The following is a 14,916-nucleotide window of genomic DNA, read 5'->3' on the forward strand; positions in this document are numbered from 1 at the left end:
GCAGTGTTCCACACCTCCACACAGAGTGCAGTGTTCCACACCCCCACACAGAGTGCAGTGTTCCACACCTCCACACAGAGTGCAGTGTTCCACACCACCACACAGAGTGCAGTGTTCCACACCTCCACACAGAGTGCAGTGCCATCGTTGAGTCTGTCGGACACATGGTTGTCTAGAACCGCCACGCAGGGCTGGGACAGAAATTCGGCATTTTCGCGTGAATTTGGCCCAGACCGACCCACCACAACCAGACCAGACCAGACCGACCGGCCCACCACAACCAGACCAGACCAGACCAGACCGGCCCACCACAACCAGACCAGACCAGACCGACCCACCACAACCAGCGCGCAGATAGCAGAAACTCTACCGCCCGTTCCGTCGAGGCACACAGAAAACAAACAAGCCCCTAATGCCACCACTTTTACAGAACAACATAAATGATACAAACCAACACAACTACACAACCCTTTGTAGAGGGTTTATTTGTCACTCACTGATACAGGTACAGTGACATTATCATGATGGCAGAATGGCAGCACGCCCGGACCTTTCCTGGTGCCCCCCTACGGTCGCGGCCCACCTGGAAAATGCCCGGTGGCCAGTCCAGCCCTGGCGCCACGAAAGGCTCTGGTCAGGCTCTGTCAGTGTCTCCTCATCTGTAGAGTTCCCTAATGACACACCTGTCATTTGATTACTTAACCAGTCCACTTTTCACAGTCAGTTTGCTTCAGACACAGACAGATAAAACGTTTAAAAAGGATATTGCATACTAGGTTCCCAACTTGCATCGTTCCCAAGTAGGCTAACTATACCTGCAGCAAGCCAGCAGTGTTGTTAAGCAGCCAAGTACATTCAAGATTATTGCAAATAATTGCCATGTAAATTAGGGATGCACCGAAAGGGAAATTCTTGGCCGAAACCGAATACCGAATATAGGAAACAGTTGGCCGAATATCCGAATATGATTAATATTATACATCTTTTTTCCTACCATTGCTGTCATGGCCGTACCTTAACATTTTCTGCGGCCGAATATTCGGCGCATAGTATGTTTATAGAGTAAAGAATAAATAATCTCTCAATCACCTGCTAATGACTGTGACACAGTCCTGTAGCTGAAAGGTCAGAAGGTCAGTCCTTGCAACCACAATGTTTCCAGCCAAACGGGTCTAGTCCAGAATGCCACTTAAGCACTATATATACTTTGTTGTGCAACAAATAGCGAAGATAGTTGACCTACAAGCTTGTAGATGTTTGGAAAATGTGAAAGATTTAGAAAGCTTTTGCCTATAATGCCATGTTGAAAGTGGTTATCACTTAACATACCTACACCCGCACAGTATAATTGGTATGAAGTGTAACTGAATATCACTCTTTTAGTATCCCCACTTAACCCATTAAGACCTGAGTTTGATTCTACAAATGTTATGTTATGGTTATGGCAAAACTTAACTTAAATAATAATCACTATTATGGATCCATAAAACATTTATTCAGCTCTTTTGAATGCATTAATTGCATACACTATTCCGTGATATATTTTCAGCCTTTTTGGGCCGAAACCGAATAGGCCGAAAATGCATTTTTATCCATTTTCTGCCGAATTTATTCTGCGGACGAATATTCGGTGCATCACTAATTATTACTATTTTCACGAGCCTTGGTGGAACTGTGGGTTTGAGTGTTTATTTATAATGGTAGACTGGGTTGGGGTGGAGTTGCTTTGCAGACTGCTGATCCGCTCTAGATCTAGACTCTAGAGCGGATACGGAAACGATGCACACTTGTCGGTACGTATGTGTGAAGCATCGGATGCAGCCTTAAACCGTCCGGAACACGGAACAACAACCTAAACTAGTACTAGTAGGCCATATTGTGAGGTCCCTTTCGTTCAGTTTCGTTCCCGCGTCATCATTGGCACTACACATTCAATGCATTTTTTCATAGATAATACCCTTCTGGACTTTGGGTTAAAAGTTCTACTCATAATATCCTGCCGTATTTCGTCACAAGTCAGAAATGTATAAAACGAAAATCTTGTGCTGCTGTTTTTGCTTGTAAAATGTGTTGAAAGATTTTGGCAACACAAAATCTTTCTCAAATGTCATAAATACATATACCTAACATCTGAAACAAGTACTGGTGCCTTAGTTTACTCATATGTGAATCTAGATCATGAAATGTAGCAAATTTGTAAAAAGAAAATGCTTCAACTTAAGTGATTGGCACATAGCATACACATAGTACATTTAGCCAAAAGCTTATATTTCATACATAAAAATTGTCACAACTGTTATGACCTGGCTCTTGGGCCACAACAAAGGAGGAAGACACGGCTGTTTAAAAGTGCACAAACCAATATTTATTTACATTATAACCAACTTAATAAGAATCAAACAATACTACAGTTCTAAGGTGGAGTGTGTTAATCAGTAGATCAGTAGTGTCAGTGAGTGGATGTGTGGTGGGTGTAGTGTGGGGTGTTGAATGGTGCAAAGATGCTGCTGCTCTCATGGAAGGAGAGAGAGACTGAGCGTGGCCACACCCAGCCCCTTATAGTGCACCTTGGGAACACTGATCAGGTGCTCCCAATGCACCCGATCAGCAACTCAGCAGGACCTGTGGGAAGCACAAGACTAGGCCTACCTAACAAACCACACAGGCCCTATTACCCCAACTACAGGGGCTGTGACACCCTCCCCCTACAAAGCCAGGACCCTTAAGGGACAGAGACACTATTTCATCCAATAACCAAAATATCATTAAACATTTGGGTCATTTAGCTTAGAAAATAATACTACTTCAAAAATGTGACCAAAGTCTGTTTGGCTGATGTTTGTTTTTCCCACACCAAAACGAACCGTTTGCGCAGACTTACCCCCCCAATTTAGATGCAAACAGCAAACCAATACAAATACAAAATACTGATGTTAAAATAGTTTTAACAGTGGCAGTATCTGGCTGAGGGGCAGGTAACCCTGTCAGCTCTAGCCCTAATGCACAACAGCACCAGCTTGTTTGGAGCTCCACCTCTCAGAGGCGGAAGGCCAGCCGAGACTATAAAACTACCACACTGTGGCATGACGTTTCACCATCTAAAGCTGCCAGCTTTGACACACCAGTGACCAGTTTACCACAAGGCAAACAGACATACACATTTTAACAATCAGCAATAACACAAAAGTGCTATATAGTCAATTCATAATTTATTATTTTTAAGGATGGGAATCTGCGCAAACCATACACCTGCCAAACCAACTTAACCAAACCAATGTAACCAACGTACCAGACATAATTTACATAACTATAAACCAACATTAAGACAATTACTCAAAATTAATTTCATCCCAACCAATTAAATCTGCACCCAGCACACCAGGCCTTCTATCAGCAACTAAGATTACCGGTATTCTTGAAGCATTTAAGAATAGAGGAACAGGGACAAAAGTATAGATACAAGACAGAAACAGGCCAGATTTGAAAATGACAAAATCCAGTCATTCAGTACCCTTTAATAAGGCCAACCTGAATAAAACAGAGGGTGGAGGCTCCTCCCAGTTCACCGGGAGTGTGCGCACAAAGCCCCACACCTATCCATCCAGCATTGCCCTTGACCAAACCCCCCTCCCCAACCGACCCATATGTCAGAAGGACAGGGGAAACGAACACTGCCTCCCAGCCATTCCGGCCTGATGAGACAAATCGCATACTAGACAGGATAAAACCAAAATCTACACCTCCAACCATCTACAGCCTGACAGATACAACACTGTCTCCCAGCTGCACCAGCCTGGTGATGACTACTCCTGCCATTTCCAATTTTAAACAGCTCCCACACGGAGCTCTCACAAGATATGTACGTACTGACAAGTTTGACAACAAAATGATGGACCAACCATTTCAGACAGAAAACTATGAGGACAAAACTATGATGACAAGTGAATTACAATTCACAATTTCAATTAACAATTAATTCACAATTAATCCACAAAAAAAGCTAACAAAAAATGCTCTCTCTCACAACACTGCAAAGCCAGGACAGATATGACAGGTGTGCCTACAGGTGCGGTGATCCCCCTACCTCAGCTGCCTAACCAAAAACTAAACTGACTCACTTGCCCTGGTCTTCAGTGGCCCTCCTGAGTCCCCCATACCGACAAGGTAAGTGCTCCCAATGCACCCGATCAGCAACTCAGCAGGACCTGTGGGAAGCACAAGACTAGGCCTACCTAACAAACCACACAGGCCCTAGTAGCCCAAGTTAACTACAGGGGCTGTGACACAACCTACTGTGTAATGAAAGGTAGAAAAGAAAAGCAGTGCACCTCGGCCCACAAAGGCTACAAATCTATCAAATTGTTACCACACCCCCCTAAATTGAATGGTTACTATACTTTGGTCCGATCGACTACCTACCCCAAACCCTCACCCTAACCATAACCGCGAGCACGGGGCAGCACACCTAAACCTAACCCCAAACCCTCACCCTAACCATAACCGCGAGCACGGGGCAGCACACCTAAACCTAACCCCCAACCCTCACCCTAACCATAACCACGAGCACGGGGCAGCACACCTAAACCTAACCCCAAACCCTCACCCTAACCATAACCGCGAGCACGGGGCAGCACACCTAAACCTAACCCCAAACCCTCACCCTAACCATAACCGCGAGCACGGGGCAGCACACCTAAACCTAACCCCAAACCCTCACCCTAACCATAACCGCGAGCACGGGGCAGCACACCTAAACCTAACCCCAACCCTCACCCTAACCATAACCGCGAGCACGGGGCAGCACACCTAAACCTAACCCCAAACCCTCACCCTAACCATAACCGTGAGCACGGGGCAGCACACCTAAACCTAACCCCAACCCTCACCATAACCATAACCGCGAGCACGGGGCAGCACACCTAAACCTAACCCCAAACCCTATCCCGAGTCGGACCAATGCTCCTTCGAACCAATGATATGTCGGACCAAAGTAAAATTGAAAAATGCAAAAAATGGACAACACTAAAGACAAATGCAATGAAGGTCAGAATTATTACAACATACGGTATGAAACATTTATTCAAGTATCACAAAGTGTCACAGCATCTGACATCAATGTACAGCTAGCGACCTTTGGGTTTTAGTTAGCAGCCATTGAGGTCGCGACGGCGACCTCAGTGGCTGCTAACTAAAACTGTTTTGGCTGTAAAACCAGACGAGCAACACATGCAAACTTTGTGTCTGTCATGTTTTTGGACCAATACAAACACGTTGGAATGTTTGTCATTATGATTGGGTGTGTCTGGAACCCTATGGCTATGTGAAAATGAGTGAACTTTTGAATTTTTTGACAAAGGTGGTGTCTATTTTAAACACATTGAAATGCTCTGATGTATGATTACATCTATCTAGAACACTCTAATATACACATTCCTATTGATACAGAGAGGAGTATTAAATAATGGATGCACACGTACACACGTCCATCTTGTAGACGTATCTCGAAAACCGTCCAACCGACCAACTTCAAACTCGGCATGTGCGTTGCTGCTGACTCCAGGTACATGTTTATGTCCGATGTCGAGTTGATTGGATAGGTAGTTGTCCAGAACCACCATACATAGGTGTTGGCGTAACAGTATAATATAGTATAGTATAGTATAGTATAGTATAGTATAGTTAAGCAATATTACACGAGAGGGTGTTGTTTAACGTGATTATTGCCACGACAGTGATGCTGTAGGGGAACGAGACGAAGTCGAGTTCCGCAAGCATCACTGAAGTATGTGAGACTGCAGGGTTGTCTGTTCAGAGGTGCTGGTGTACATCACAGGCGCTCCCCAGGGCTCAGCGCTGTCACCTTTCCTGCTCACCCTATAGACGAATTACAGCTTAAATCGAGATGAACCTGTTTAGTTTATGGCTGTTCCAACGTAAAACAAAAAGAAAACTGAATGTCAAAATATCCACCGCGGGGTCTGAGACCGGAGCCATTGAGTCATTGAAATGCTACTTTAAATGCTTAGCATACTAAGCATCACTGCTTCGTCTCAACCATTACTCAATGGCTTTGTTCTCAGACCCCACGGTGGATATTTTGACATTCTGTTTTTTTTCTTCTTTTGGGAATGTTGCCACTGCTGTTGGAGCAGCCATAAACTAAACGGGTTCATCTCGATGTTCTGGGCATCTTTGTAATGTTAGTGTTAGCAAAAAGCAGGTAAAAGAGTAACGTTTGACTTGAGGCAGACTTAACATCAGTCACTCTGCCGTTCACCGTAGTAGAAGAGGTGCGCCTTGGTGAGGGTTTAAACCCTGCAGCTATGTCGAGTCCGCCTACAGGAAATACGTAAGCTGCGACCATGAGACCCGTTTCTGAATTCGTCTATAAACGTCTGACATCTGCTTCAATTACAAGACATGCAGACAATTCTGTGTGTGTGTGTGTGTGTGTGTGTGTGTGTGTGTGTGTGTGTGTGTGTGTGTGTGTGTGTGTGTGTGTGTGTGTGTGTGTGTGTGTGTGTGTGTGTGTGTGTGTGTGTGTGTGTGTGTGTGTGTGTGTGTGTGTGTGTGTGTGTGTGTGTGTGTGTGTGTGTGTGTGTGTGTGTGTGTGAACCTGTGCAACAGGTCTGTCAAAGCTCCACCCCTTGCCTGACTCATCTGAGACGGTAAGATTGCACTTTGGATCAAACGCACAACTTCCAGCGAGGAGGACAGACTGTGTTTCCATCCACAGCTACAGGAGGGAATAGTGACCCAGACCACTGGAACAACCTGCTGCTGACTCTGTCAACTGAATGGACTTTAACAAGAGCCTGCACGATTCACTGCGAAAGTAAACTTCAGGGAACATTCTAGAAGACAAAGTGTTACCACAACTGACTGGCTGGATTTCCTGTCTTGAGCAGAGTGTTTGTAGCTTTACTGAAAAGGAAAAATGGCTTCCAAGTCGTCTCTCTCTGAAGAGGACTATTCCTGTCCTGTGTGCTGTGACATCTTTAAAAATCCCGTTGTGCTGTCTTGTAGCCACAGCTTCTGTAAAGCCTGTCTGCAGGACTGGTGGCGAGAGAAGAGAATACAGCAATGTCCAGTTTGTAAGGACATATCTTTGACGGATCGTCCACCTCGTAACCTGGCTCTGAAGAACCTGTGTGAGGCCTTCATACAGGAGAGACATCAGAGAACGTCAGCAGGCTCTGATGATCTCTGCAGTCTGCATGCTGAGAAACTCAAACTGTTCTGTCTGGAATGCCAACAGCCAGTGTGTCTCGTGTGTCAAACTTCTAAAAAACACACCGGCCACAGAATCAGGCCCGTCGATGAAGCTGCTCTGGATCACAAGGAGGAGGTCCAGAAATCACTGAAGCCTTTACAGGACAAACTGGAGGTCTTTAATAAAACTAAAACAAACTACGATCAAACAGCAGAACACATTACGTTCCAGACTCGGCACACAGAGACGCAGATGAAGGAACAGTTTAAGAAGCTTCATCAGTTTCTACATGATGAAGAGGAGGCCAGGATCACCGAACTGAGGGAGGAAGAGCAGCAGAAGAGTCAGATGATGAAGAAGAAGATGGAGGGTCTGAACAGAGACATATCAACCATTTCACACACGATCAGAGCCATCGAGGAGGAGCTGAGAGCTGAACACATCTCATTCCTGCAGAACTACAAGACCACGATGGAGAGAGTCCAGCTCACACTGCAGGACCCACAGCCGGTCTCAGGAGCACTGATAGACGTGGCCAAACACCTGGGCAACCTGGCCTTCAGAGTCTGGGACAAGATGAAGGACATTGTCTCCTACACTCCTGTCATTCTGGACCCCAACACTGCCCGTCCAGAATACACCCTGTCTGATGATCTGACCAGCATGAGACGTGGAGAGAGACAGAAGCTCCCTGACAATCCAGAGAGATTTGACCACTGGGGCCTTGTCCTTGGTTCTGAGGGCTTTAACTCAGGGAGTCACAGCTGGGATGTTGAGGTTGGAGACAATACACTCTGGAATGTAGGTGTGTTAGCAGAGTCCTTTCAGAGGAAGGGAGACACACGGGGTCAACGCTGGAGAATATACTTACAGGAAGGTAAATACGGAGCAGCCTCCTCAGGGTCATCCAGGGTTCTCTCATTGAAGCAGAAGCCTCAGAGGATCAGAGTCCAACTGGACTGGAATGAAGGAAAGCTGTCATTCTGTGATCCTGATACTAACACACACATACACACCTTCACACACAGGTTCACTGACACACTCTTTCCAGGCATTGCCACTGGTCCTGGTCGTCCTCTGAAGATCTTACCTAGATCTGTCTGGACAACTCTGGACAATGAATAGACGGCGATGATGATGATGATGATGATGATGATGATGATGATGATGATGATAAATGATAGATAGCGTGTTGATCAAAAATGCTTTTTATTTTCTACAAATTAAACATCAGTAGTGGTAATAATGTTAACATTAATAACCTGATATTGATGATGACAGTGGCAATAGTTATAATATTGGTGGTTAGAGGTATACTTTAACCCATTACGACCTGAGCCTTCTAAATCAGTACTTCTCACACTTTCAAGATATTTTTGTGTGATAATTGACATTGAAGGGAAAACTTATACGTCATAATTATGTAAACGAGCAAATCAGCCAACCAATCACAGCACCAACAGGCATTCTGATTGGCCAGTATGAGATGATGATGTGCGATGATGAGACGGGAACCCCTTTTGGTGTTAGTATTATGTTATGCTTTAGCTATTGAGAAATTGCAGATCTACAAGCTCGTAGCGTGCCACCGAGTGGCGCGCTACGAGCTTGTAGGTCTGCTATTTTTGAAAATGGAAGAACGACTGACATAGCAACATAGCTTTTTCAGAAAACTGTCAGGATGTAGAAGACATTTTTTGACGTTTTCACGCATATGCACGCTTGTGCATGCACCAGGCCCGTGCACACACACACACACACGTGCAATGTTTGGGGATTTTTGCAGTCTTCTTCTGTGTTTTATTTGCCTTCTTATTTTGCCTATTCGCGGCTGCCTATACTACGTTACAATATACATCAATAATCATACTGTGGTGGCTGGTCATGATGGTGTGCTGACAATAGATGATGACGACTAGACTGTATATCATTATTATTGTGTGGTCGCCTGCAAGTCTTTTTCTGGTTTTATACTCTCAGATGTTGTATTGACCTGTACTTAAGTTGCCTACAATTATATTGTTAAGGAAATTAATCCCAAGAACATGTTTGTACAAGGATATTCTATACTGTTTTACTTTGTTTTCCTGCTGTTTGTGTTCAGGATTGTTTAATTAAAGATGGACTCTCTTCTTACCCAGACTCCTCTCTCTCCTCAGTCTGTCATCTGCAGTGGTGGAAAAAGTACTACATTTTTGACTTGAGTAAAAACAATACTGCAATGTAGAACTACTCTGTTAAAAATAAAAAGTCTGGAATTCAAAATTGACATGGGTAAAAGTACAAAAGTATTGGCATCAAAATGTACCAAAAGTAAAAAGTACTTACACTATGCATAATTTTTTCCCATTTGAGGCATTCAAATGTAAAAACCTATTTTGAAAACAGCAGATCTACAAGCTCACAATGCGTCGCAATTGTGAGCTTGTCTTTTCAAATGGACGAAATGGCTGAAGTATTTAACGTATGTTTTCGATAACAAAGTATCTAGTATACTGTAACTAAAGATTTCAACTAAAGTACAATATTTGCCTTTGTGAGTGAAAGTTAACAGTAATGAGACGTAAGGCTCATACATAGTCTGGATTTTCGGTGGTGAGTTGACCACCGAAGTGACCGAACTACAACATGACGTCACTGAGCCGCGGTGAAGAGCAAACCACCACCACCACCCCAGCCCTTCTCTCTGATTTTACTCACCACCTCTCAACGTTATTTCAGCTCCGGTGGTCCAGACTATCCAGACTATGAATGAGCCTGGTTTACCTGTGGTGTGGTGTGGTATGCTGTTTGCAGTGTTGTTTTTGGCAGCAAATTTAGATTTTAGTTTTAGTCACATTTTAGTCACCTGGAATGTCTTAGAGTTAGTCTAGTTTTAGTCAACTAAATGTCATAAGATTTTTAGTCGACTAAAATGTATTTTGGGGGTCATCGATGCCGTCGTAATGACTGTTTTTACACTTGCTGAAAAGTGGATCTCTTGTCCACTATAGAACCTTCCTAACATTTTAGTCTAGTTTTTATTTGTTTGACGAAATTGTCAATACATTTAGTCTTAGTTTTAGTCATCATAGCTTAGTTTTCATTAGTCGACGAACATTTGTCGTCTTAGTTTCAGTCGACGGAATCAACACTGCTGGTGTGATGTGTGTGTACTATCGGTAGATACTCTAAACCCAAATGAATCAACACTGCTGGTGTGATGTGTGTATACTATCGGTAGATACTCTAAACCCAAATGAATCAACACTGCTGGTGTGATGTGTGTATACTATCGGTAGATAATCAACACTGCTGGTGTGATGTGTGTATACTATCGGTAGATACTCTAAACCCAAATGGTGGGAATCGGACCGGGAGCAAAATAAGGTGTTGGTGACGTCCTGTCCCGTGCTAACGGTTTGTCCTGTGCTTCCTCTCCCGCTAGGCATCCTTGCTTTCGGCGTGAAAGAGTCTGCCATCGTGAACAAGGTGTTCACGGTCATAAACATCGTGGTGTTGGTGTTCGTCATCATCTCCGGCTTCATAAAGGGAGACGTTGACAACTGGTGCATCAGTGTGGACGCCGTCCTCAACGCATCGATATACGAGTATGAACCCTTCCTGTTACTGTTACGGACACACTTCCACTCCATTCACACAGCGTAACATGTTTATAAAACCCACACACAGTGTAAACCCCAGTGTTAGTTCAACTCTGAGAGTGTAAGGATTTATCCTAAGGGTAGATCTTTATTTTGTTTTTGTCACATTCTCTTTTTTTCTCTCTTTTTTCTTATCCCACAATTTTTGTAACCCATTTCTTTTAGTTTTCACCCAGTGTGAAATATTGTAATCCTGGGCACTATACACTCCTTCTGCCAACCTGGGGAGAGCAACCTACTGACCTCATGCTTCCTTCAATGCATGAGGAGTCCAAGCCGCTTCTTTTCACCCCACAGGGGGGGAGTTTCCCCGGTATAGGACATAGCACGTGGAAGGAACGCGTTATTCCAACCAGTTCCTTTGGAGCCAGTATAGAGACCAGGATTGAGGACTCTGCAAGTCTCCTACTCCTACTATTAAATGTTTGGCTCAGACAGTAAAACATCTCCATGAATGTATTCAAGGCTTCATGGGGTTTAAATGCTCATTAATCGATAGAAAATAAGTCATGTTAACACTGTGCCGTGCACAAGTAATTAACACTCATGGCCGGATTCTATTCCAGAAACCAGAGCTATCTGAACCAGACCACCATGTAACACTCATGGCGGTTCTATTCCAGAAACCAGAGCTATCTGAACCAGACCACCATGTAACACTCATGGCCGGTTCTATTCCAGAAACCAGAGCTATCTGAACCAGACCACCATGTAACACTCATGGTGGTTCTATTCCAGAAACCAGAGCTATCTGAACCAGACCACCATGTAACACTCATGGTGGTTCTATTCCAGAAACCAGAGCTATCTGAACCAGACCACCATGTAACACTCATGGCGTTTCTATTCCAGAAACCAGAGCTATCTGAACCAGACCACCATGTAACACTCATGGCGGTTCTATTCCAGAAACCAGAGCTATCTGAACCAGACCACCATGTAACACTCATGGCGGTTCTATTCCAGAAACCAGAGCTATCTGAACCAGACCACCATGTAACACTCATGGTGGTTCTATTCCAGAAACCAGAGCTATCTGAACCAGACCACCATGTAACACTCATGGCGTTTCTATTCCAGAAACCAGAGCTATCTGAACCAGACCACCATGTAACACTCATGGCGTTTCTATTCCAGAAACCAGAGCTATCTGAACCAGACCACCATGTAACACTCATGGCGGTTCTATTCCAGAAACCAGAGCTATCTGAACCAGACCACCATGTAACACTCATGGTGGTTCTATTCCAGAAACCAGAGCTATCTGAACCAGACCACCATGTAACACTCATGGCGGTTCTATTCCAGAAACCAGAGCTATCTGAACCAGACCACCATGTAACACTCATGGTGGTTCTATTCCAGAAACCAGAGCTATCTGAACCAGACCACCATGTAACACTCATGGCGGTTCTATTCCAGAAACCAGAGCTATCTGAACCAGACCACCATGTAACACTCATGGTGGTTCTATTCCAGAAACCAGAGCTATCTGAACCAGACCACCATGTAACACTCATGGCGGTTCTATTCCAGAAACCAGAGCTATCTGAACCAGACCACCATGTAACACTCATGGTGGTTCTATTCCAGAAACCAGAGCTATCTGAACCAGACCACCATGTAACACTCATGGTGGTTCTATTCCAGAAACCAGAGCTATCTGAACCAGACCACCATGTAACACTCATGGCGGTTCTATTCCAGAAACCAGAGCTATCTGAACCAGACCACCGGTGACGTGGGCGCGGGCGGCTTCTTTCCTTTTGGGGTGGAAGGAACGTTGGCGGGGGCAGCGACGTGCTTCTACGCTTTCGTTGGTTTCGACTGCATCGCCACAACAGGTATAAATGGAACCATTGTTCCTGGAAGCTTTGCCCTCGAACACAGACAGCACACATTATGTGTGGATTATTTTATGATTAATTCATACAACATATCACCCACTCTGCACTCACATGAGCAGCTAATATTATGGAGGAAGATTTCTTACTTATTTTTTTCGTCAAAGAAATGTACAGAAAGTGTTCAAATGTTGTGTTAAAATTTTTTTTGATACATTTTGTACTTTTACTCAAGTAAATTTAGAATTCCAGACTTTTACTTATAAGTAAAAGTATATCAACACGGCAACTATAGAAATACTCTGTTTAAGTTAAACATGTGAGTGTTTTTAGATAGATAGATAGATCTTTATTTGTCATTGCAACGTGTACAACGAAATTAAAAGTGCCAACCAATCAGTGCATCATATCACAAAACAACATACTGTACAAGCTAAAAGAAAAACACACATGACTTCTTGTTATTGCACAACCCCAGCAGCACTAATGCACAAACATGTCATTTCAGCTGTTATCGCACAACAAACCCTTATTGTACTTAGGATAGCAGAGAAAACTAAAAAGTGTCGCAGCAACAGATCATTTTTTAGCAGCATTGAGTGCAACTACCGCTGTGGGATAGAAGCTGTTACTGAATCTGTTGGTCTTGGACTTGATCGCTCTGTACCGTCTGCCTGATGGCAACAGTTCAAACAGTGAGTGAGCGGGGTGGGAAGTGTCTTTCATAATGTTCATAATGTTGTTTTGTGATGCCGATGGACGTAAAACGTGTGTTTATATAATAAATAACGCCCTCCAGGAGAGGAAGTCCAGAACCCCCAGAAGTCCATCCCCGTGGGCATCGTGGCGTCGCTGCTCATCTGCTTCCTGGCGTACTTCGGCGTGTCGGCCGCCCTCACCCTGATGATGCCCTACTACCTGCTGAGCGCCAACAGCCCGCTGCCCGTGGCCTTCTCCTACATCGGCTGGGGCCCCGCCAAGTACGCCGTGGCCGTGGGATCGCTCTGCGCCCTGTCTACCAGGTATGGGATGTTATGTTGTTGTGCCCGTGGGCTCGATCTGTGCACTGTCTACCAGGTATGGGATGTTATGTTGTTGTGCCCGTGGGCTCGATCTGTGCACTGTCTACCAGGTATGGGATGTTATGTTGTTGTGCCCGTGGGCTCGATCTGTGCACTGTCTACCAGGTATGGGATGTTATGTTGTTGTGCCCGTGGGCTCGCTCTGTGCCCTGTCTAGGTATGGGATGTTATGTTGTTGTGCCTGTGGGGTCAATCTTTGCACTGTCTCTACAAGGTATGGGATGTTATTATGTAACGTGTGTGTATGTTGAAGACGTTATTATAGTGACACTTCACTATCATTTATACTCAAAATAGTCTCTCCAGACAGAATGAGGCTCACACAACTTACTGTAGTACATCAGACAGAATGAGGCTCACACAACTTACTGTAGTACATCAGACAGAATGACGGCTCACACAACTTACTGTAGTACATCAGACAGAATGAGGCTCACACAACTTACTGTAGTACATCAGACAGAATGACGGCTCACACAACTTACTGTAGTACATCAGACAGAATGACGGCTCACACAACTTACTGTAGTACATCAGACAGAATGACGGCTCACACAACTTACTGTAGTACATCAGACAGAATGACGGCTCACACAACTTACTGTAGTACATCAGACAGAATGACGGCTCACACAACTTACTGTAGTACATCAGACAGAATGAGGCTCACACAACTTACTGTAGTACATCAGACAGAATGACGGCTCACACAACTTACTGTAGTACATCAGACAGAATGAGGCTCACACAACTTACTGTAGTACATCAGACAGAATGACGGCTCACACAACTTACTGTAGTACATCAGACAGAATGACGGCTCACACAACTTACTGTAGTACATCAGACAGAATGAGGCTCACACAACTTACTGTAGTACATCAGACAGAATGAGGCTCACACAACTTACTGTAGTACATCAGACAGAATGAGGCTCACACAACTTACTGTAGTACATCAGACAGAATGACGGCTCACACAACTTACTGTAGTACATCAGACAGAATGACGGCTCACACAACTTACTGTAGTACATCAGACAGAATGAGGCTCACACAACTTACTGTAGTACATCAGACAGAATGAGGCTCACACAACTTACTGTAGTAAATCAGACAGAATGACGGCTCACA

The 14,916-nt window shown here is 44.4% G+C and overlaps 1 protein-coding gene and 1 pseudogene across 2 annotated transcripts in view; both read left to right on the plus strand.

Moving 5' to 3' along the window:
- Window positions 1-14,916, plus strand: part of LOC310855850 (cationic amino acid transporter 2-like) — a 234,442-nt pseudogene that overhangs the window by 209,960 nt on the left and 9,566 nt on the right. The window contains exons 4-6 of the transcript in view: window positions 10,641-10,803; window positions 12,565-12,701; window positions 13,501-13,723. The product of the transcript in view is annotated as a cationic amino acid transporter 2-like (transcript). The remainder of the gene's footprint in view (window positions 1-10,640; window positions 10,804-12,564; window positions 12,702-13,500; window positions 13,724-14,916) is intronic.
- On the plus strand, window positions 6,938-8,338 carry LOC310870989 (E3 ubiquitin-protein ligase TRIM35-like; the record flags this gene model as incomplete). Its single annotated transcript, XM_083782405.1, has 1 exon — window positions 6,938-8,338. One exon carries the CDS (start codon window positions 6,938-6,940, stop codon window positions 8,336-8,338), a length of 1,401 nt encoding a protein of 466 aa, XP_083638531.1.

This window comes from Protomyctophum parallelum (assembly GCF_964188405.1).
Source record: "Protomyctophum parallelum genome assembly, chromosome: 1".
NCBI lineage: Eukaryota > Metazoa > Chordata > Actinopteri > Myctophiformes > Myctophidae > Protomyctophum > Protomyctophum parallelum.